Here is a 23612-nt window from a genome sequence, read left to right as displayed (position 1 = left end):
CAGATGGGCGCACGCCCATTTCCTGGTCTTCCAAGGCATCCCAGCCGGGTCATCGCCCCTGGCATCCACGACAGTACTCACTATCCTTCTTAATTACTCAAGGATACATATTATTTGGCCTTGGTGATTTGTTTCATTTCAGGCCTATTTAATCTGAGATGTACAATTCAATTCTTCTACAATTTCCAAATCACTCAGTACATCCTTAAGTAGTTACCGGTGAGAGGTTATCCACACCCTCACATGTGCAAACTTTAAAAAATGTAAGCTTAGAACACTTCCTATTTCACTGTCTGTATATTTTAATTCTCTTTTATTACACACGATGCACTTCACATTCTCCTTGACTATTCTTTTACTACTAAAATACAGTACTTAATATTAATCCCCTTGTGTCATCTTTTGCCTTATCTGCAATATTCCTCTTTAATTGCTTTTTTGCTTGCTTAATATCCATCTTAAATGTTGCCTTCATGCCCTCATTAATGCAATGCGGTATTTCTCACTCACAATTTCAGTACTAGACTCTGTTCCCCTTAGTTATTTCTGCACTTGGAAGAATTTGGCCTAGAATTTGTGGTGCAAATGAATAAAATAAATTATATATTGCTGCAGTTTTACAAACAGTGAGTTTTGTTTTGTAAAAGTAATGTTTTGATGCAACAAATGAAAAATATTTAATTAACTTTTAAGATATATCAAAATGTAAGCAATCATGTCAGCACTCTCCTATGAACAAAGCCATCTCAGTAAAACACTGTATGTAAATCATTATCCCATAAACATTTGCGATACACAACACATAGTGGAGTCTTAAGCAGTACATCCAAACAATCTAATTCAAATAATGTTTTAATAAGACAGAGAGTTCTCAGAACTTACTCCTGGCTAATGGCAGCAAAATCGGTGCTTTATGTAAGTGACCGTTCTGTGCCTGTGTATCACATTCTGTACTTATTTTTTACCTTTCAACTTGTCTTATGATGTGTATCATAAGTCTCACAGGTGGTCAAGCCCAAAATGTAAGACTTCAACTGCTTTTATAATTGTTTATATGTGTTTTATTTACTGTCTTTTCTTCTGCCATTTCAAACAGTTATGCATTTCCTTCTTCTTCTTCTTCTTCTTCTTTCAGCAGCTTCCGTTAGGGATTGCCACAGCAGATCATCTTCTTCCATATCTTTCTGTCCTCTGCATCTTGTTCTGTTACACCCATCACCTGCATGTCCTCTCTCACCACATCCATAAACCTTCACTTAGGTCTTCCTCTTTTCCTCTTTCCTGGCAGCTCTATCCTTAGCATCTCTACTCTGCACATTTCCAAACCAACGCAATCTCACCTTTCTGACTTTGTCTCTCATCCGTCCATCTTGAGCTGACCCTCTAATGTACACATTAATGTACAACTCTGCCACCTCCAGCTCTGTCTCCTGCTTTCTGGTCAGTGCCACCGTCTCCAGCCCTTATAACATAGCTGGTCTCACTACTTTCCTGTAGACCTTCCCTTTCACTCCTGCTGATACCTGTCTGTCACAAATTACTCCAGACACTCTTCTCCACCCATTCCACCCTGTCTACACTTTCTTTTTCACCTCTCTTCCACAATCCCCATTACTCGGTACTGTTGATCCCAAGTATTTAAACTCATCCACCTTCGCCAACTCTACTCCCTGAATACTCATCATTCCACTGACCTCCCTCTGATTTACACACATGTATTCTGTCTTTTTCCTACTGACCTTCATTCCTCTCCTCTCTAGAGCATATCTCCACCTCACCAGGGTCTCCTCAACCTGCTCCCTACTATAACTACAGATCACAATGTCATCAGCAAACATCATAGTCCACGGGAACTCCTGTCTAATCTTGTCTGTCCACCTGTCCATTACCATTGCAAATAAGAAAGGGCTCAGAGCCGATCCCTGATGTAATCCCACCTCCAACTTGAATGCATCCGTCACTCCTAATGCAGACCTCACCACTGTCACACTTCCCTCGTACATATCCTGTACAACTCTTACGTACTTCTCTGCCACTCCCGACTTACTCATACAATACCACAGCACCTCTCGAGGCACCCTGTCATATGCTTTCTCCAGGTCCACAAAGACGCAATGCAACTCCTTTTGGCCTTCTCTAAACTTCTCCATCAACATCCTCAGAGCATACACTGCATCTGTGGTGCTCTTTCTTGGCATGAAACCATACTGCTGCTCACTAATCATCACCTCACTTCTTAACTTAGCTTCCACTACTCTTTCTCATAACTTCATGCTGTGACTCATCAATTTTATTCCCCTGTAGTTGTTGTAATCCTGTGCATCCCCCTTATTCTTAAATATTGGCACCAGTACACTTCTTCTCCACTCCTCAGGCATCCTCTCACTTTCCAAGATTCCATTAAATAATCTGGTTAAAAACTGCAATGCCATCTCTCCTAGACACCTCCATACTTCCATAGGTATGTCATCTGGACCAACGGCCTTTCCATTTTTCATCCTCTTCATAGCTGTTCTTACTTCCTCCTTGCTAATCCATTGCACTTCCTGATCTCCACATTATCATAGAGGCTAATGTATCACTTTCAAACACATGAAGCAATTAAAGTCTGTTTAATATTGAACTTGTAAATATTCTTGGTTTCACGTTTTGTTTTGTTTTTCCTTATTATAGATAAAATAATAGATCTAATGCATTTTTGTATGGCATGCATATAAATTGGTGATAATGAAGATTAATAATTGTACAGCATGGGGGAGATTTCTATGCCTAAGTACTATTTAATCTAGGTAGATAAAGCAGTGGAAGGAGAGAATTATCAACATTAACATGAAAAATGTAGACATGCGAGTGAAGATTTTGTCCAGTTTATATTAAAACCCAATAGATGTTCATAGGAGTCAAAAAAGTTTTAAATATAAAGGAAAAGACTAGTCGCATTTCCCTTGAATAGTAAATGTCTCATGATTTTGGATACATTTTTTCCACTTTTATGCATTTTTTTTTCCTTAAAAGGGTTTTGCTATGTGGGGAGTCTAATCCTTTAATTTGTTTTTCAGTTTTGTAAGTAAACATAAATATTGATCACATCTTGATGCACTGAAATTTTGTTGTTCTTTTGGGTACCTCCATTTTTTTGGTATTGTTTGTATACTGTTGCTAGCACAGTTGCTAACCTGGGACAGTCAGAGGTAACATGTATTAATGCTACACATGGTACTTCAGAAAATTTCTTTAAGAATACCAATTTCAAATTGCCAGAGGGGTGCTACATGAAATAGTAAATTGACCAGGCAAAATTTTGATGTTTGGTTTAATCCTTTATGTATTTTTCATTCCAACCTATTTATTTACTAACTTGATTTTCCTATTCAGTGTCAGGAGGAGCCAGAGCCTATACCAAAATTACTGTTTATTTAATTTAGAAAATTTTAAATCAAATTAAAATATTTAGAGCCAACATAAAAACATCTTATGTTTTTATAAATCTTATATCTGTTAAATCAGCAACTAAGATTCAGTTGTTTATTTTATCAAAATAGCTCCACCAGCTGAATGTTTTTACAGTGGATTACCTTACAAGCACATGGAGCGTTTCTATGATCCTGTGGATAAATGCCGCTCATGCATTTGTAATAATGGGACAATCACCTGCCAACGCAAGCCTTGTGCGCCTGTCCTGTGTACACACCCTATTGTTCAAGACTGCTGCAGAACCTGTGATGGTAATGCTTTTTACTTTTTTTATTTTTAAATTATTTATATTTTAGTGTAATTTATTTATATTTTTTGTGAACTGTTGTATCTTTAGTAGCACAATGTATATGTACTTGTTGCAAATAATAAATCATAATAAATAAATAATAAAAAGTACAATTTAGGGATACAGTATATGTTCCCTATAGCTTATTCTTCTGGCTCAATTAAGGGATTTCATGTTTTAGTTCAACACTTTAGTATTCTTTCAGTAATGCCTGGCACACTCACATCCAGCAATCATACTGAATGTCATGTGAAAAAGTGACCTGCTTTTGTGCACAACACATCATACCGACAAGGGGTCCCCAGTTAATTAAAAGATATATTAATAATTATATAAATTATATTAGTACTTAATTTAATATTTTATGAAAAAGTGCTTTCCTTGGAGAAACTGTGCATCATTTCTAAACTTCCTACACGTAAGTAGGAAAACGGTGGATATGCCTACTTCTGACATAGAAAGCATGCATCCCATGTTACAAACAGTTACAAATTCTACAAATAATGAAGTGTTTGGTATCTATGTAACCCCATTTACATCATTAAAAATAAATAAGTAAATAAAAATGATCATATAATTTAGGCCTAATGTGTCATAAGCATGACTTTCATTCTCAGATTTTCACTTAGTATCTCATAATTCCATTTTACTGTATCATGATTTTAATTTATCTCCTTATTTCAATTTAATCTTTTATAGTTATGGCTTACCGTCTTATGATTCTTATTCTATATCTTTATATTATGATTTAGGATATCATACTTTAAACTTCACATTTCATAATTTCAATTTGTCTCATTACTATAACTTACTATCTCATTGTTATGACTAAATATTTAAAAATTATGATTTAGCGTCTCATAATTTTTATCTAGTACCTCCTAATTTTAAAACTCATCATAGTTTTGACCTTTTTTCTCAGATTTACTCTTGTGGTATAATTGTCTGCCATCAGATCCACACCCAAGGTGCATCAGATAAAAAAAAATTTCCCGCCTCCAAAATTGCCTGTGTGTTATGGGCATCTTCATACCCATGTCTGTATGAGTTCTGCAGAATACTCTTGGAGTATACCCCTAACCTTATTTTTAGTTTCACGGAATCTAAAATATTAAAAATTTTGAAACACATCTAGCCCTAAAGAATTTGGATTAGAGGTTGGGAACTTGCAGTTAAACTATGGCATAATTTAAAACATGCATTAAAAAGGCATTGCCTAGTCTTCTGCAGACTTTTCAATTATTTTACTTTGCTTGCATTTGAATAACTTCAACAGGAATTTAAGTATACTTTTTAAATTATTAATTTAGAAAATGAAGTATTGTTGAAAGTGATAAAAGGAGTAGCAGGATGAAGTTTTTTTTTTTAATAATTACTCAATAGTCCAGGTTTTCATGAGATAAAATCTTGTTTTTTTATTTATATTGCCTCATTCTTAATGAAGACCATAAAAATACTGAAAAGTTTTCTGTACTGTATAATATGTTCTTTGTGGTATAATCCTTTTTTCTGTAATATTAGGCATGCTGAAATGTTATCATGCTCTACCTGTACTTCTTATTCTTGTTTACTACAGATTTCTCTGTTATTTTTGACAAGATTTTAGTGTGTGTGTATTTATATATACATACTGTATATATATGCACTAGGGGGTTTGCCCCCTGCTTGCTTCACTTGCCAACCCCCTCGGCCTGCGCTATGCGCCAGCCACTTCACGTCTCTGCCACTCACGTTGTGAAGAGAGGGGCTGAACGCACCCCAAGGAGACGCGATTGCTCCTTCAAAACCCCCTCTTAAATGGTGATACAATGGGAAACAAATATTTTTTTTTTTTACCTTCTCTTTGCTTGATCAACTGCTTGCTTGCTACTGTTGCCATGCCGCGTGATCTGCATCTGGTGCAGCACTTCAAACATTTAAAAGCCTGTGCAGCAACTGTCCTACTTTTTGTCTTTTATTTCCGGCCCCGCGCATGGTTAAATCTCTTGGCACAAAGTCTTGTCTTGTAGGAAGTAAGTTCTTGAAATTTTTTTCTTTAATGTAAAAATGGAATAAGAATCTGAAAATCTAACAACATCACATTAAAGTTTGATAAATTCTGAAAAGAATTATACCAAACATATATATGTAGGTTTTAAAATAAGCTCGATTTAAAGCGTGACAAAAAACGTAACATAAAATTATTGCACTTTTGTTCTTAGGATTTTATATATATAGAGCATGGCACATAATATAACGTCTACACGCTTGCTGAGGCTGCCTGAGACCGGAAATTTTGCAACAGATTGTCTCTGTCTTTGAGACAACCTATTGCAGGGTTCCTGAGACTCAGCGTAGGAGCAGTGTTAAGTATTTTTTGCATCACATTATTATCTTTGGTGGCCATTTCTGGTCAAAAAAAATGTTTGTTATACTGAGATTTACATTTTGTTAAAATGAAGTTTATTTAACATGATGTTCTATGAATGTTTGTCCAGGCCCTCAAAGAGTATTTCTGATCCTGAAAATTTTGTTACTTGGGTATTAGGTTATAACAGGATTTAACCTGTATATATACAGTATATTTATATTATCATTTATACTTTTGGAAACTTTAAAGTGATTCTCTTTGCATCTTCAATTATAGGCTGTCTTTATGGTGGTAAAGAAATGGCAAATGGGGAACAGTTCACCGATACCTCTGACCCTTGCCGGCTATGTGTTTGTAGAGAAGGAACAGTTTCTTGTGATAGAAGAAGTTGCCCTATCCTGGACTGTCCTTTTCCAGTACAGGCCCAGTGCTGCCCAGCTTGTGAAGGTAAATGAGATCCATACATTATTAAATTTTATTAAATTAACTTTTATTTTTCATCATGCATGTAAATCATGTTATTGACTGATCAGTTTAAAGACAAGCAGCTTTTTATGTTGAAATGCTTCAATAATCTAGTTTTCTTATATTCTTTTGAGATTAAGACCATAAGGATGAATTTTAGTAGATACATTAGCTTATTAGAAAATTAGAGAAGTGGAGAAAAAACATCATGAGGTTACTGGTTTAGCCTTGACCACTGGCTCACTCTTATTTATTTGGTTTCTGGATTCACTCTCCATACAGCAAGGTACATTCTCTGATCTGGTTGTAATGCTGTCCCCTCTCTGCAGTCATCACTGCTTTGTGGAATATCTTTTTTATTTATCCACTGCAAATATTCTTTCAGTATTTGAAAAAATGTTTTCTTTTTATCATAATGCTTCCTGTAATTAAGATTCCTTTCATTTGTAACTAAATTGTATTGTATTGTATTGAAGCAGTAGTGAGAAATTTCACCTGTATTTTTAATCTGTAGCAATGTATGGGTAATTAGTTCCTTGTTTATATCATGGTGAAAGATAAAATAATAACAATTAACTTTTGGCATTCTTGCCCTTACTGCACCACTTGCTTTACTGCTAATGGCAATGTTTCTCATGCTTACTTGCTGCACAAATTTGTTATATTGCTCACCACTGATAGTATATATATCTTAAGGTTTGTGTGCAGAACATTATTCTTTAAAAGCAACACTGAAGATAAGATCATAAATGAAGAATTGTATCTTTTGTTTTTATCAAATTGCTTTTGTCATGAACATATTGTATACACCAAAGTTCTGAAACATCTGGTGATCTCCAGGGTTCTGTAAGTCTGTAGTTTGGTTGTCCAAAATTAAAAACTTGTAGTCCTGGGCATCCTGGACTACCAATTTATTCACTTCTTTTAATAATATTTATAAAAGCAAACATAAACTATCATTATTTTTATTTTTCATTTTTTGACCTAGCCTATTTCTATTCGGGGGTCTAACGCTATATGTGATATAATTCCTTCTAGTGTAATATACCCAAAATACAATTAGAAAAAAATCAATCCAGTTGATTTAAATATACCAATACAGAAAATGTGATGTGATGTTGCAGTTTGGATTAATCAGTTATACATCTAATTAACAAGTTTTCACCAGACTAATACAGTATAAAATTTTCTGAGCACTTCAACTGTTTAATTTTAGAATCTAAGTTACAGTACCTTCTGTCAAGACTTAATTAGCTAATGGGACAACAAGTAGAAAGAATGTAATGTTAAGACAGATAAAAGCAGTTCAACTTACAGTATGTCAAAGGAATTTAAATATGACAAGAAATAAATTGAGCTTAATTGTTTCTTTACTTGCTCTTGAAATGAAAAATAACTGCAGAATGCCATGTTGTTCCCTAACAATAGGCTCAAGCATTTACTGTTATATAGAAATAAATTCCTGGAACATAGAATTACACTAAAGATAAAGCTGCTGGGTGTTAAGAATTTACTCAAATGTGAATGCAAAACTGAGAAAAAGCAATCCGAAACTCAAAAAGACCACATAAATAAGATTTTATTGGTATGATTTGATCGATTTTAACTGTCAATTAAAAAGTAACAAAGTTACAGAGAAAGAAAACTTGTTTATGAAAGCAGAAACATAAACCATTTGTCAAGCCAAAAGAATAAACCAAAAAGTGAACTCCTGTATTCAAAAGCAAAAATACAAAAGACGAAAGTTTATGAAACTTCTTCAAAGATATACACAATGTAATTTGATATTGGTTTTGTTTTAGTGTACTTTGTTAATCCCCGAAGGGAAATTTTCTTTTTACAAGACCTTAAATACTTAAATATGTGGTGTCTCAGAGAAACAAAACCTGAGGAAAAAGAAATTAGCACAAAATGCAGTCCAAAATTATAGCAACCAAAAGTAGCTAATGTGATTGCATTGTAGCTGTTATTTATAGCCCTCTAAGGCTGCACCTGAGAGGAACAGTTCTGATGATACCCACACCCCCTGCAAAATCGGAGCAACAGGAAAGATGAAAGATCAGAGGGAAATTACAAAAATGTAAATAGGGTATTAGTAAGGGAGAGAGAGGAAAAGAGAGAAAAAACTAAATGGGGTGAGCAGTTGACCTCCACTGAACCTGAACTAGATTAAGTCAGTTTGAGAATGTTATTTAATTTTTTGAAGGAATAGTGACTTAACTTCCATTCTGTAAATCAGTGATGTGTACAATGGGTGACATCATCAAAAATGCCCACAAAGTCTTATCAAATGAGATCTATTTTGTAACAATAGTCAATATTTTTGGCTGTCATTGTATACAGGTATAGCCTATATTATGAATGTGTACATAGTCAGGAAATATAAATGTCAACATTTGCTAACCAACACACTCTTACTATATTTCCATTCCATTGTGATGTTCTTTGAGTATACATTATGCCCAATAATATTTTATACTTCCATTTTTAGTTATCATTTTAGTTTTACCTTCCAACCCTAGCTCTTAATAATTATATAGCTTAATATTTTCCCTTTATTTCTTTTACTCATCTTTTTTCATGTTATTACAAAATGCTTTATTGCATCACCTAGGTATGTAAAGTGATATGTTTTTGCATTTTTTTCTGTTGGTGTGCATCAAATTTGATACAAAACAAGCATCTAAACTAGTCTCAGATTCAAAAGAGACTACTTTTATAGTTGGGAAAAAAAGACCACCAAGAACACGTGGCTATGTCTATTTGACATCATAGAGCAGCCCCAAGACAGTGCCCATCCTCCCACATGTCCATGGCCCTGTTTGTTTTTGTGTAAAATAATCTTGGATCTTTACAACAAGGTGCAGTTGCAGGCCAAATATTATAAATTAAGCAAATAAAGAAAATAAATTAAAAGTAAAACTGAGCAACACTTGCTCAGTCAGAATCTGACACAAAATCAGGAGTGCTTTTGAAAATCGTCTTCTGGCGATATGAAGCAACAATGTTAGTCACCTCCCCACCATGGTGACTTGTCACTAGACCAGAGGTGCTCACACTTTTTCGGCTTGCGAGCTACTTTCAAAAATTATATATATATATATATATATATATATATATATATATATATATATATATATATATATATATATATATATATATATATAAAACAATTCAAAACATTTATGGTCACTACAGTATTTGGATTTTAATAATCTTCATGTGGGAAAATGCTGATTCTTATAAATAAGTAGAGCCGAATAATGCAGTCAAGGGGCTCTTGAATTCAGCCCAGTGAAAAATGACGGCTGTCTGATTAACTGCGATTTTAGTTCCCTCTCTTTTCTCTTTCTCAGATCGCTTTTCGGAAGGAAGTCAGTTTCGTAGTTTTAATGAACAGTTCGAAAGCGCCTTTCCACATTTTCCTTCTTTGGAATAGCAATGATAGATTGACAGATCAGACAAACGCACTTCGATTGTGTCATTGTGAGAAAAAAAATCCTCTTCCAATTCCACATCCAGCCCATACCCTCCCCAAACATTTTTTTTTAAATCCCTTGTTTAGTTGATATAAATTGGAAAGCTAACTAGATCACAGTCTGAGTTTTGCAGTAGCTCGCGCGTTTGATCGTACGTGCGGGATGACCAGTGTCTTAGAAGATAAGAGATCTCAGACTGGCCGCCCTGTATGTCAATCAAGTGGCAAATGCCATAGGGAGGATCTATGATAGACTAACGTTTAAAAAAAAAATTTTGGAATGCAACGCGATCTGTCTGCACTACCTTTGCGATCTACCGTCGATCGCTATCAACGCGTTGGGCACCCCTGCACTAGACGGTTACAAATAAATGAAAAGCATCCTGGCACTGAAAATACTATAAACAGTATAATTTTAATGTTTTACTTTATATGTTTTTTATAGGATGTAATTATGCAGGTCAGGAATACTTGAATGGACAGGAGTTCACAGATCCCCAGAACCAGTGCAAACGCTGCACCTGTATAAATGGATTTGTGACATGTAATCCCAAACCATGCTATAACCCAGGATGTACCCATCCTATTTCTCTTCCTGGTAAATGCTGTCCAGTCTGTGAAGGTATGCTTTAATACTTTTTTAAAAAATAAAATATAATCCTCCTTTTATTTTTTTAAGGGATTTGTAGTGGAAAGTAGTGACTAAATTTCTGGACTGTAAAGCTAATGATTTTGTATTCATCACTGCATTTTCTAGGTGACTTTGGACAAGAGAGTCAACTAAATGAGTAAATGTTAACTACAGTTTCCTTTAAATTGTTTAGTCATGATTATAAAAATAGAAGGTTAGCCTTTTAATCACAACTCAAAAGAATAACTTTAAATGGCACTGTTGGGGAGCAAAAACAACAGACATTTATTGTAGTCAGATAATACTATTTTTAATTTAAATATTTTGAAATCAGAGTGTATAGCATAAATGATTAATAGAGTATAATTTTCTGACATTCTAAAATTGTTTTAATGCTCTTTTGGATTAGGTGGGAGAATGGAACTTTCTCTGTTCATCCTGTGCATTTAATAGTCCTGGTCATACATTTTATGTAAACTTCCTTCAAAGAGGGACAATTTATTGTTATGTAATACAGATACAGCATTTAAAATTTACCATGTAAAATTCATTATCACAATACGTGGAAATGAGCAGTTCGCTAAATTAAAGGATAACAGGAAAATTATTCTAATTACAAATATAATAACTTCTGTTTAAAATGACACAAAAGAAAGATTTGTCATTAATAGTTGACTTTTAATTTGGATGACATAAAGAAAGGGATCATTTTTTAATCTTTTTAATTCCCCTTATCTGATATAGTTGCTGTCTATTGATTTGGCCAGTGTCCTGTTCAATTAATGCTGTATTTCTTTTAAAGTCTTAAATGTCAATGAAAAATATTTCTAACCTACTAAATTTAATTAAATAGCTTAGAATGCAAAAAGCCCAATCATTGCTGGATCAATAATTGACCATTTTGAAAATGTTGTAATCATTTACCAAATTTGAAGTGACCGTTATAATTTTTTAAAGGTCAGTAATGGCGAAATCCTTCCTCATATCTCAAAGATGAGCATGTTTGGTTAATCCAAATTAGCTCTGTATCACTGGTTTTGCAGTGTGTTATGTTGGAAGGCCTTCCTATGTAAGGCAGATTCCTGCCTTGCGTCATTTACTGCCTCGATATTTTTTGGTTCTTTACAACACTGAAATGGAAACAGTAAGCTTGGAAGGTGTAATAAATGGCTCTCCACCTGTAAAATTGTGTTTAACAGAGTAAATGTTATTTTTAGGACCAGGAAATGAAAACAACTGAAATCATAATCATGGACAAAAATAAGTTCTGAAAGTAAAGTGCCAAAAACACTAACACATCCATGAAGTCAATAAAGTATATTAAAAATCTTTTACCCTAATGATTTCTTTAAGTGCTACTTCCCAACCCTGTTCACTTGATGAAAGCTCACAATACTAAATCTTGGATGCCAGGAGGAATGTGCCATCACCTTATGGTGATGTAACATGGTAGCAATGAGGAGACATTGTCATATACAAGATGACTATGACTACAAAGACAAGTAATATAGAATGGTGGAGATTGTTCATAACATATAAAGATTAAAATATGCAAAATAATGATAAAAATAATTTCAATGCAAAAAAAGTTACATTTACATGTACAAAATCATATTAATAATAATATGTAAAAAGCACATTAGTCTTATTAGATTATTAATGAGTTATTATGAACCTGTTAGCAATTTTACTATCTTCCATAAAAATCAAAAAGATCTCTTATAGTCTGCTAACATAACAAGTGTGTAGCTGTTATTTTAATGTCACTGTTTTTTTATTGTAATTCTTAGTGATCATTACAACTTAAATTTGTTATTTTTACAGGGTGCTTTTTCAATGGTATCACAATTGCAAATGGGGAGACTTTTTCAGATCCTTCAGACTCCTGTTCCCACTGTACATGCAGGGTAAAATTTTATGTTTATATTTATAAAAAAAAACTTTATACGTTGAAATAGATCTCTTTCTGCTAGATATTTCTGTTTGTAAATGCTTTAATTAAGGCTATAATCCATACGGTAGTTGAGATAAACATTTTAACTTCTAACACCAGGTATAATAAACCTATTGCTTGCAGTCTTTAATTCCAGTTATTTTATGCATTAGAAGTCAGTCCTTCTTGCTAATGAAGAGTGTAATTTGATTAGCACTAGAACCGCACACACATTTTAATACTATAACCACCAAGGCTGCACCAAATGGCTTCTAAATCCTTTTGTTCTCACAAATGGTCCATGAGCTGGGCATCCTAATAATATTCTACTGCCCTACCCCAAAAACCCTACATAGCTTAATGCAGCTTGAGTGAATATAAAGCTAATTTCTTGGCACACAACATATATTGTTTTCATATATTTTTCACTCTAAATGTTAGCATATGTTTTCAATCAAAACAAATCGTCCAGGGATGCATGGCTACAGAACAGAAAAAAACTATTAGTGAAAAACAAAATAATACATTTCTGTCTGCTGTGCATTTTTTATGGTGACACATTATGTAGTTTTCTTTTTTTTATATGCATTCTCAAATTTTGCACTCATGACTTGAATGTTCCATCCACCATGTGCTATTTTGCATGTACCTCTTTCCCCATGTCAGATTCATGCTGGCTGTGTACTTTGTATTCCACAATGGGAAAAATATTGCAATGCCGTTTCAAGTGAGTTTGAAGTTGTTTTTTTTATCTAATTGAAATAACTCAAGTGCCTACATTTTTTAGATTTAGTTTTTTATTAGTGACATAGTTAAAGTTTCATGGTTGTCAGTTGTAGACAGACAGCAATTCATATATGGGGAAAAATTTTTCAGTAATGTCAGTAACAATGGCAGGAGAGGATTTGTTGAAATAAGAAAGATATGCAAATGCAGTCAAGTGCACATCAGAGGAAAGAAATAGTGATTTACAGTTGTGCTTGAAAGTTTGTGAACCCTTTAGAATTTTCTATATTTCTGCATAAATATGACCTAAAACATCATCACATTTTCAATCAAGTCCTAAAAGTAGATAAAGAGAAACCAGTTAAACGAGACCAAAATATTATAATTGGTCATTTATTTATTGAGGAAAATGACACAACAGTATACCTGGGTACCAGTGTTTTTCATGTAAAAACAAAGAACAAAATTGTTAATGAATTTCAGAGTGGCTGCAACATGAGCATTTGAAGTGCAGCAATTTAGGAAAAGCCAAGCGTGACGTGTATGCTTAACAATAGTTAAAAGATTTAAAATCACAATGCCAAGTACTGTAGTATCGGCCATGGTGCTTGTAGTGTTAAAGGGCTTCATTCTGTTTTTATTCTGCCATGTCTCATATTTCCACCAGGGAATTTTACTCTTTCTTAAGAAAATCAACAAAAATGTATTTGGTCAGGACTAGACCAGCACTATTGTATACTATCCTTTTCCCTTTTGTTTCTTTCTAAACACTGTATTATAACAGTTTCTTCATGACAAACCCTCACAGCTAATGATTCGGATTTAGTTGATTATCTGTTTGCTGTGTTTTAGTTTGCAAGATACTTGGCTACTTATTATAGACAAAATAGACTACTAAAAACTTGGAGTCTTTACTAGAAAGTTACTAAAAATACAGCAAGACGTTTATTCACTGCCAACCCAGGCTGTAGAGGGCAACAGTGGGACACACTGTAGAAGCTACTGTATGTCTCAAGGTTCCCTTTCAAGGCCTGGTTTGATAAAAAGATGTAGTCAGATAGAGAGGCAATGGCTACAGCTATAGAACTGCTTTTCTGTAAAGAAGGTTTGAATAACTCAGAAGTACTACTGAAGAGGCTGAGTCCAGTACCATAAACATCTCCCACCAAATTTGTAGTTAGCAATGGAGTTGAGGCAAGGGCTTAATTAGCAAAAAGGTGGAGGAAGATATGCCAGTGATTTAGACAGTAGGAGGAAGGTTGGATGGTGGAGAGCTATAGTGGACTCTTGATTGGTTTGGGGTGTATTGATTTAAATGTTTTGTCCATTCTTTTTCCCTTGTACCTGCCTGACAGTCTTTTTTGCTTTTAGTAAATCTATTTCTTATTGAGGTTTGTGGCGTCTCAGTGTGAACCTAGGTTGAGAGTACCCTCTAGTGGACATAGTGGTCATATATATTCATACATGGGATGCTTTAGCCAAATCAGGTGTTTTCTTTGTTTTTTTTTAATTCTGGTGTATATTTGAAAGGGATTGTTGTCTTTTGTAATATTTATGTATTACTATTATTTAGTTATTGAACTTCTGTGAAAGATACATTTCCCCACTTTGGACACATATAATTCTATCTATCTCTAGTAATGGAGTAACCCTATATGGATGTTTTCCCCAGTTTTCTACTGTAACTGTTATCCCATATGTTTTATCCCATTTTCTTTTTTTCAGGCCAAAGCACTGCTGTCGTAGAAAATTGGTATCATATATACATAGTAACAATCATTGTTGTTCCATGCTAATTGTTTATATCCTATTAATTCTTGTGCATTTTTAGTCTAACTGGGATTCACCAATATAATTCGGGGGCTATGTCACAGCACTTGGATCTCAGGTTCATTTTTAGTCAAGTTGGATGTATGGATTTATAAAACATTAAAAATATGAGCAAACTGTATTTATTTTTTAATTATTTTCAATTTCCAGACAATGTCTTTTACATAATTTCTTCTTCTTCATTTTTATTGATTGATTGACTGATTTTAGTCATCAGCCATATCATAAATCAAGTATTTGCAAAATAGTAAAACATTTACATCCTAAAAGGGAAAATGCTACTTTGGGGAAAAACGTTCACATTATTAGCAGACTTCATTTTTATAAATTGCTTCCTGTCAGCTACTTTGAGTACACAAGCTCATTTGTGATCGGATTGTTTATAAACTATTCAGTGTGTGTTAAAAGAAAAAATATACTATGTGACTTAATTTTCATTTGGGCTCAAATTAAATCCTAGAAGTGATTAAAGGACAAATTAATTTGCCTCCATATAGATAGGATCTTATTTTTCTTTGAGTAGTGTGAGTAATTTTCTTGGTTTTTTTTTTAGTCTGGATCAATTCATTGCCTAAAGAAGCTCTGCCCATCAGCCCCTTGTTCCTACCCTGTTGTTGGGCAATGTGAATGCTCATACTGTGAAGGTAAAATTAGAATTAATTTCTTTCTTAAAACCACCAAGCAGAAATATTTATATTTACAATCTTCTAACTGATCAGCAGAATTTCCTTACAAAAATAATTATGTTTTTAATATTGCATAAAAATGAATTCAGAAAATGAACAATAGGTTATTGTATGTTGTTGTTCTGTATATATTGCTAGATTCTTCATTCGGGGTGGAGGTAAATTTCATAATATTTTTAGGATGGGACTAAATTTCATACATAATTTCATAATTCATATGTTCATAAATCATGTTTCACACATCGTGTTTCATAAATCATAATTTGAGGTGGGGTTTAAGGTTATCAATCATCCATTTTACAGTTTCTGTCTGATATTCTTTTTACTATTGCATAAACATGAATTCAGAAAATGAACAATAGGTTATTGTATGTTGTTGTTCTGTATATATTACTACATTTTTTATTTGGGGGTGAGAGTAAATTTCATAATTCATATTTTTGGGATGGTACTAAGTTTCATACATAATATTTCAGAATTCATAAATCATGTTTCATAAATCATAATTTGGGGTGGGGTTTAAGGCCCTCAATCATCCATTTGACAGTTTCTGTCTGATATTACTACTATCACCAGTGAATGATATAAACATGTGATTGTATCCCCTTTGAAGCAAGAGATCAATACTAAAATAAAGCATAAAAAAAAATTTCAGAAGAAGCTAATATTCTTAGGCTGTTGAGCCTTTGTCTTTGAAAAAACTAATTGTAAGCACTAAGCAATACACTTCTCAGTCATTTTAAACATGGCCACAGTGACATTGATTGCTAGTGATAACGTCACCAATGAAATTCCTCAAAATAGTAATGAAAGGTAACAAAAGAACAAAACTGCAAAATTGTATTATTCCATAAAAATCTGTTTTTCATCTCTGTTTTGTAATGTTCTATTTAATGTATTGTGTTCATTCTCTTATTTTTGTATTATATTACTGGCACTACTCTACGGGAAAATGGAAGTAAGAATGTCATTAAACTGTGCATACATTTCTGCAAACTGGATCTGATGGAAAACAAAGTATTAAATATAGTAATTATTATTTCGATTTTGATTTATGTACTCAAATGTGTTGAGAAACAATATCAGATTTGCTCCTAATAGTATGCATTTGCTTTGTTATCCTGTTTTTTTTTTTTAATTATAACCATCTGGTTTCTTTAGGGTGCTATTTCCTTGGACAAATATACACTGATGGTGAAGTTTTTCCTGGTTCTAAAGGAGGTTGTGAAGAATGCACTTGCCTTGTATGTTATCAATTTAAAATTACTGTACTAAACACAGTTGTAGTCTGTTCTTTAGATAACCCAGTTGAAATCAGCTTAGATACTAATGGCTAATTTGAATACCACAACAGTTCAAGGATGATCGAAGAGTCGTGAAAAGAATCTGTTAAATTGCAGCTGCAAGTTTACACATAGTGTGTTATAGAGTGGAAATACTGTAAGAAACAGCTCTTGAAATGTCTATATTTAATATAGCATGCATCTTTATTCCAAAACAAAAGAGAACACCATGGTAAAATCTCCAATTTAACAACAGTCATATAAAGTGAAATGATGGATGGTTTAGTATGTCTAAAAAAAAAACACTGACAATATGAATGTGATAAACGAAGTATGAATTAAAACACTGATGGGAACACTAGGTAAAGCTAGAAAATCAGGTTTTTGCAGTGTTGCAAAAAGCTTTTTCAAAAAATTATGAAGGCCTTAAGAAAAGAAAATAGTTTTATTTTTGAATATTTAAGAATTGAGAAAATTTAACCTATTGTCAAAAGCTTACAAAATGTATTTCTTTTTCTAAATTTTGTATTGCTTTCTTTAGGAGCATATTAGAATTACATTACTGTAATTTTAAAAAGAGTACTGTAGGTGTTAATAATTAGTCACACCTTTTTTTAATTGCATGAATGTTCGGAAAGTTGGCATCATGAGCTCCAGTACAGTATAGAAATATTCAAAAGCTTCATGCTTTGATAAACCACTTACAACAGGTGGAGCCATTTTAAAATAATCACAAAAGTATCATTTCAAATAACTCTTTGTCTTACTGGACAGCATTCATTAACATCTTACTTCATAAAAATTTTTGCTTTCTGAAAAATGTTTCTAAATGCACATCTACACTAAACAAGCTAAAAGTACCACTTGAAAGAAGAGCTGAGAATGTACCATAGTTAAGCCAAAATGAACATTTTTCTTAATATGCTGAGTGCTAAAGTAACCACAAGCATTATTTTGTAACCTTTACTCTTTATGTACTAGTACCAACAGAACAACATTTAGTACAGAGCTATTCAAATGTATTTATTACAAATGGCAAACAAAACTTTACAACTGAACTTTGAAAAATGGGTAATGAAGAGTTAATATCTGTTGAAAACTGTCATTGCAGATTTTGAATAATTTAGCGGTTTACTAATTTTTAATATGATTTTGTTTCTTAAAACAATGCCATCCTCTTCCGCTTATCCGAGGTCGGGTCGTGGGGGCAGCAGCTTAAGCAGAGAGGCCCAGACTTCCCTCTCCCCAGCCACTTCTTCCAGCTCTTCCGAGAATCCCAAAGGCGTTCCCAGGCCAGCCGGGAGACATAGTCCCTCCAGCATGTCCTGGGTCTTCCCGGGGCCTCCTCCCGGTTGGATGTGCCGGAACACCTCACCAGGGAGGCGTCCAGGAGGCATCCTGATCAGATGCCCGAGCCACCTCATCTGACTCCTCTCGATGCGGAGGAGCAGCGGCTCTACTCTGAGCCCCTCCCGGATGACTGAGCTTCTCACCCTATCTTTAAGGGAAAGCCCAGACACCCTGCAAAGGAAACTCATTTCAGCCGCTTGTATTCGCGATCTCGTTCTTTCGGTCACTACCCATAGCTCATGACCATAGGTGAGGGTAGGAGCGTAGATCGACTGGTAAATTGAGAGCTTTGCCTTACGGCTCAGCTCCTTTTCACCACACAGACCGATGCAGAGCCCGCATCACTGCGGATGTCGCACCGATCCGCCTGTCGATCTCACGCTCCATTCTTCCCTCACTCGTGAACAAGACCCCAAGATACTTGAACTCCTCCACTTGGGGCAGGATCTCTCCCCCAACCCTGAGAGGGCACTCCACCCTTTTCCGGCTGAGGACCATGCTCTCGGATTTGGAGGTGCTGATTCTCATCCCAGCCGCTTCACACTCAGCTGCGAACCGATCCAGAGAGAGCTGAAGATCACGGCCTGATGAAGCAAACAGGACAACATCATCTGCAAAAGCAGTGACCCAATCCTGAGTCCACCAAACCGACCCCTTCAACACCCTGGCTGCGCCTAGAAATTCTGTCCATAAAAGTTATGAACAGAATCGGTGACAAAGGGCAGCCCTGGCGGAGTCCAACTCTCACTGGAAACGGGCTCGACTTACTGCCGGCAATGCGGACCAAGCTCTGACACCGTTGTACAGAGACCAACAGCTCTTATCAGGGGTCCGTACCCCATACTCCCGAGCACCCCCACAGGATTCCCGAGGGACACGGTCAATGCCTTTTCCAAGTCCACAAAACACATGTAGACCGGTCGGGCAAACTCCCATGCACCCTCCAGGACTCTGCTAAGGGTGAAGAGCTGGTCCACTGTTCGACCAGGATAAAACCACACTGTTCCTCCTGAATCCAGGTTCACTATCCGACGGACCCTCCTCTCCAGAACCCCGAATAGACTTTTCCAGGGAGGCTGAGGAGTGTGATCCCTCTATAGTTGGAACACACCCTCCGTCCCCTTTTAAAGAGGGGACCACCACCCGGTCTGCCAATCCAGAGGCACTGTCCCGATGTCCATGCGATGTTGCAGAGACGTGTCAACCAAGACAGTCCTACAACATCCAGAGCCTTAAGGAACTCGGTATCTCATCCACCCCGGGCCCTGCCACCAAGGAGTTTTTGACCACCTCGGTGACTTCAGTCCCAGAGATGGGAGAGCCCACCTCAGAGTCCCCAGGCTCTGCTTCCTCATTGGAAGGCATGTTAGTGGGATTGAGGAGGTCTTGAAGTACTCCTCCCACCGACCCACAACGCCCGAGTCGAGGTCAGCAGCACCATCCCCACCATATACGGTGTTGACACTGCACTGCTTCCCTCCTGAGACGCCGGACGGTGGACCAGAATCTCCTCGGCCGTCCAAAGTCGCTCTCCATGGCCTCTCAAACTCCTCCCATGCCCGAAGTTTTGCCTCAGCAACAACCGAAGCCGCGTTCGCTTGGCCTGCCGGTACCTATCAGCTGCCTCCAGAGACCCACAGGACAAAAAGTCCTATAGGACTCCTTCTTCAGCTTGACGGCATCCCTCACCGCGGTGTCCACCAACGGGTTCGGGATTGCCGCCATGACAGGCACCACCACCTTGCGGCCACAGCTCCGGTCAGCCGCCTCAACAATAGAGGCACGGAACATGGCCCATTCGACTCAATGTCCCCACCTCCCTCGGGGCGGGTTGAAGTTCTGCGGAGGTGGGAGTTGAAGCTACTTCTGACAGGGGACTCTGCCAGCCGCTCCCAGCAGACCCTCACAACACGTTTGGGCCTACCAGGTCTGACCGCATCTTCCCCACCATCGGCCAACTCACCACCAGGTGGTGATCAGTTGACAGCTCCGCCCCTCTCTTCACCCGAGTGTCCAAGACATATGGCGCAAGTCCGGCGACCACGACCACAAAGTCGATCATCGACCTGAGGCCTAGGGTGTCCTGGTGCCAAGTGCACATATGAACACCCTTATGCTTGAACATGGTGTTCGTTATGGACAATCCGTGACGAGCACAGAAGTCCAATAACAAAACACCGCTCGGGTTCAGATCGGGGGGGCCATTCCTCCCAATCACGCCCTTCCAGGTCTCACTGTCATTGCCCACGTGAGCATTGAAGTCTCCCAGCAAAACGAGGGAATCCCCAGAAGGTATGCCCTCTAGCAACCCTCCAGAGACTCCAAAAGGGTGGATACTCCAAACTGCTGTTCGGGCATACGCACAAACAACAGTCAGGACCCTTCCCCACCCGGCGGAGGGAGGCCACCCTCTCGCCCACCGGGTAAACCCCAATGCACAGGCTCCAGTCGGGGCAATAAGTATGCCCACACCTGCTCGGCGCCTCTCACCGGGGGCAACTCCAGAGTGGTAGAGAGTCCATCCCCTCTCAAGGAGATTGGTTCCAGAGTCCAAGCTGTGCGTCGAGGTGAGTCCGACTATATCTAGCCGAACCTCTCGACCTCGCGCACTAGCTCAGGCTCCTTCCCCTTCAGAGAGGTGACATTCCACGTCCCAAGAGCCAGTTTCTGTAGCCGAGGATCAGACCGCCAAGGTCCCCGCCTTTGGCCACCACCCAACTCACAGTGCACCCAACCTCCTTGGCACCTCCCATAGGTGGTGAGCCCATGGGGAGGAGGACCCACGTTACCTCTTCGGCTGTGCCCGGCCGAGCCCCATGGGTGCAGGCCCGGCCACCAGGCGCTCGCCATTGAGCCCCACCAAAACAGCCCAGATATGAACCTTAGGAAGACAAATGTGTTAAATTACTGGAGACATACAGGGGAAAGTGAAGTGACGGTGAATGCAAAACGAAAACGGTTCCCTCTGGCCGCTTTCTCTTCCTCGCCTGGCAAGCATTTACTGCTGCTCTTCTCTTCACCACCAAGTTCATCAGACTGAGGAGGCCCTTACAAGGCTAGTCCTGGTGCCATTTCCCAGCTAGATAATTATATCCTTTCTGGAATGTGTCATGCCTTGTAGTTCCCACTGCTGTTTAGCTCTTTGATACAAGGTTTTAAAAGAAAATTCAGTTTGTGTTATTTGTCTGCATATATACAGTACTTGATATTTACTGTAGCCTGTATATGAGCATTGTGGCCTACAGGGGGTGCACATCTCCCCAAACTCAACACAAACGGGTGCAGGGCACAAGTTCATCACACACATTTTGTTCTTCTTTTGGGAAACAATACAAAGCACACTTTTTCTTCACTTTTCTTCTTGTCTCTCCTTCCATCTCCACTCCTCCTGGCAAGCTTCATGATCCTTCCTCCCAACTCTGGCTCCGAGATTGGAGTGAGGTGGCTTCTTTTATAGAGCACCTGGAAGTGAAGAAGTGTGTCATGTAGTCTCCTTCTGGCAGTACTGCAATAAAGGGTTCAATCCACAGAACCCAACAGGGCTGCATTGAACTCCAACTGCCATGTTGCCCTACAGGAGTCTGAGGCACCGCTGTAATCCAGGGAGGCAGCTATCTAGTGCTCCGGGGCAGATAATGCCCTGGGCAAGTTCACTTCCCCAGTCCTTTCATTATATAGGTGTCCCGGCCAGGTAAGGGCCCTGTCCGTCCGCCACAGCATATATATGAAAATATACATAAAATGCTACAGATTGCTTTGGCCTCTGCCCCGTGTCCTTAGAACTTACCCACTTTACTCCACATGTGTCCACTTATGACTCAAATCTTACTTAAATTGTTCTAGTTTAAAAACATAACATTAATACCAGTCACCTAACATTAAACTATTTTCTCCTGCTAGTGCTAAAGGTAATTCCCTATAATGCTAAGCTATTTATTTGCACTATTATGTTGCATTGCACCCATTAGTTTAGTTTTGTTTTTCTGATTTTTTTTTGTAACAGAAAGGAGAAGTAACTTGCGGAACAAAGAAATGCACCCAAGTTGCATGTCCTCACCCGGGATTAGATACCTGCTCTTGTCCTGTATGTGATGGATGTAGCTTCAATGGCAGAAATTGTCATAATGGAGAGAATTTTCCAGACCCAAAAAATAAGTGTCAGCGTTGCACTTGTTTGGTAATGTATTTATTCCAAATTTTTAACTTTTTTTATTCTGATTAAAAAACAATAATAAGGTACATTAAAAAGTTGGCAAAATTATCAGTAAAGATTTATGGAAAAATAAAAGAACAAAGTGAACACTGAAGAAGAGAAAGAACAGTGTTTGACATTAAGTCAGGCATACGCTACTGGTTGCTTGATGAATTGCAGAGCAGACGGAGTTCAGGGCTAACTGTTGATTCTCTTCTCTTGGTTTTTGTTTTAGTATCTTTTCGACCACAAGATGGAGCAGAGAGCTAGAAGACAAATCAAGTGTATAAGTGTGTTAAATTCATGCTTTGCTGCTTATCGTCTTCATGATCAGAGTTTTAATTATGGGGCTAAAATACAGACAGCAGGTTAAGGTGACACCAAAGCAGAATTTATGTTTTGACAGTGAAGCAAACGTAAATAAGGCTTTGAAATAAAAAGAAAAGTTAGTGATCCCCATTTAAATGTTCAGTTGAAAAAAGAAAGAAATTTTGAAAAAAGTGGTACTCTTAATGTAAATGTAAATATGGTAGCTCCATGCAGACTTCCATCCTTCGTAAGCACCAGGTTACAACTGACTCTGTCCTTTTAAGTCAAGTGGTTTTTATGGTACAGAGGCAGAATAGGTAGAGTGATTGCTGGTAGTGGTGTCAGTATCCCTTGGATAATTCTTCCTCCACTCAAAGGCAAATGGAAATTGGGTTAAATTAGGTGTTACATTCAAGTTTGTCCCTGTACTTTTAATTTCATACCCGCAAGGCACACCTTACACTGACACAGCATTATATCTGTTAATATGTGCTCAGGATATTTTTTTTAAACATTAATGTTTTGATTTGTATGCTGCAGTGTTATACAGAATCTATAAAGAAATTATACAATATTAAATTTTTTTACTTTGCACTACCAATAAGCATGCTTCTTG

General features: G+C 37.0%; 1 protein-coding gene across 1 annotated transcript in view; it reads left to right on the top strand.

The window, feature by feature from the left end:
• LOC120534123 (kielin cysteine rich BMP regulator) overlaps positions 1–23612 on the top strand; it is a 314528-nt gene that overhangs the window by 222423 nt on the left and 68493 nt on the right. Inside the window, 7 exon segments of the mRNA XM_039761428.1 lie at positions 3543–3725; positions 6390–6560; positions 10502–10678; positions 12512–12594; positions 15730–15820; positions 17024–17106; positions 22499–22672. Coding sequence (XP_039617362.1) covers positions 3543–3725; positions 6390–6560; positions 10502–10678; positions 12512–12594; positions 15730–15820; positions 17024–17106; positions 22499–22672 — 962 coding nt within the window.

The sequence above is a fragment of the Polypterus senegalus genome, chromosome 8, assembly GCF_016835505.1.
Source record: "Polypterus senegalus isolate Bchr_013 chromosome 8, ASM1683550v1, whole genome shotgun sequence".
Taxonomy (NCBI): domain Eukaryota; kingdom Metazoa; phylum Chordata; class Cladistia; order Polypteriformes; family Polypteridae; genus Polypterus; species Polypterus senegalus.
This window is presented reverse-complemented; position numbering and strand designations above follow the sequence as displayed.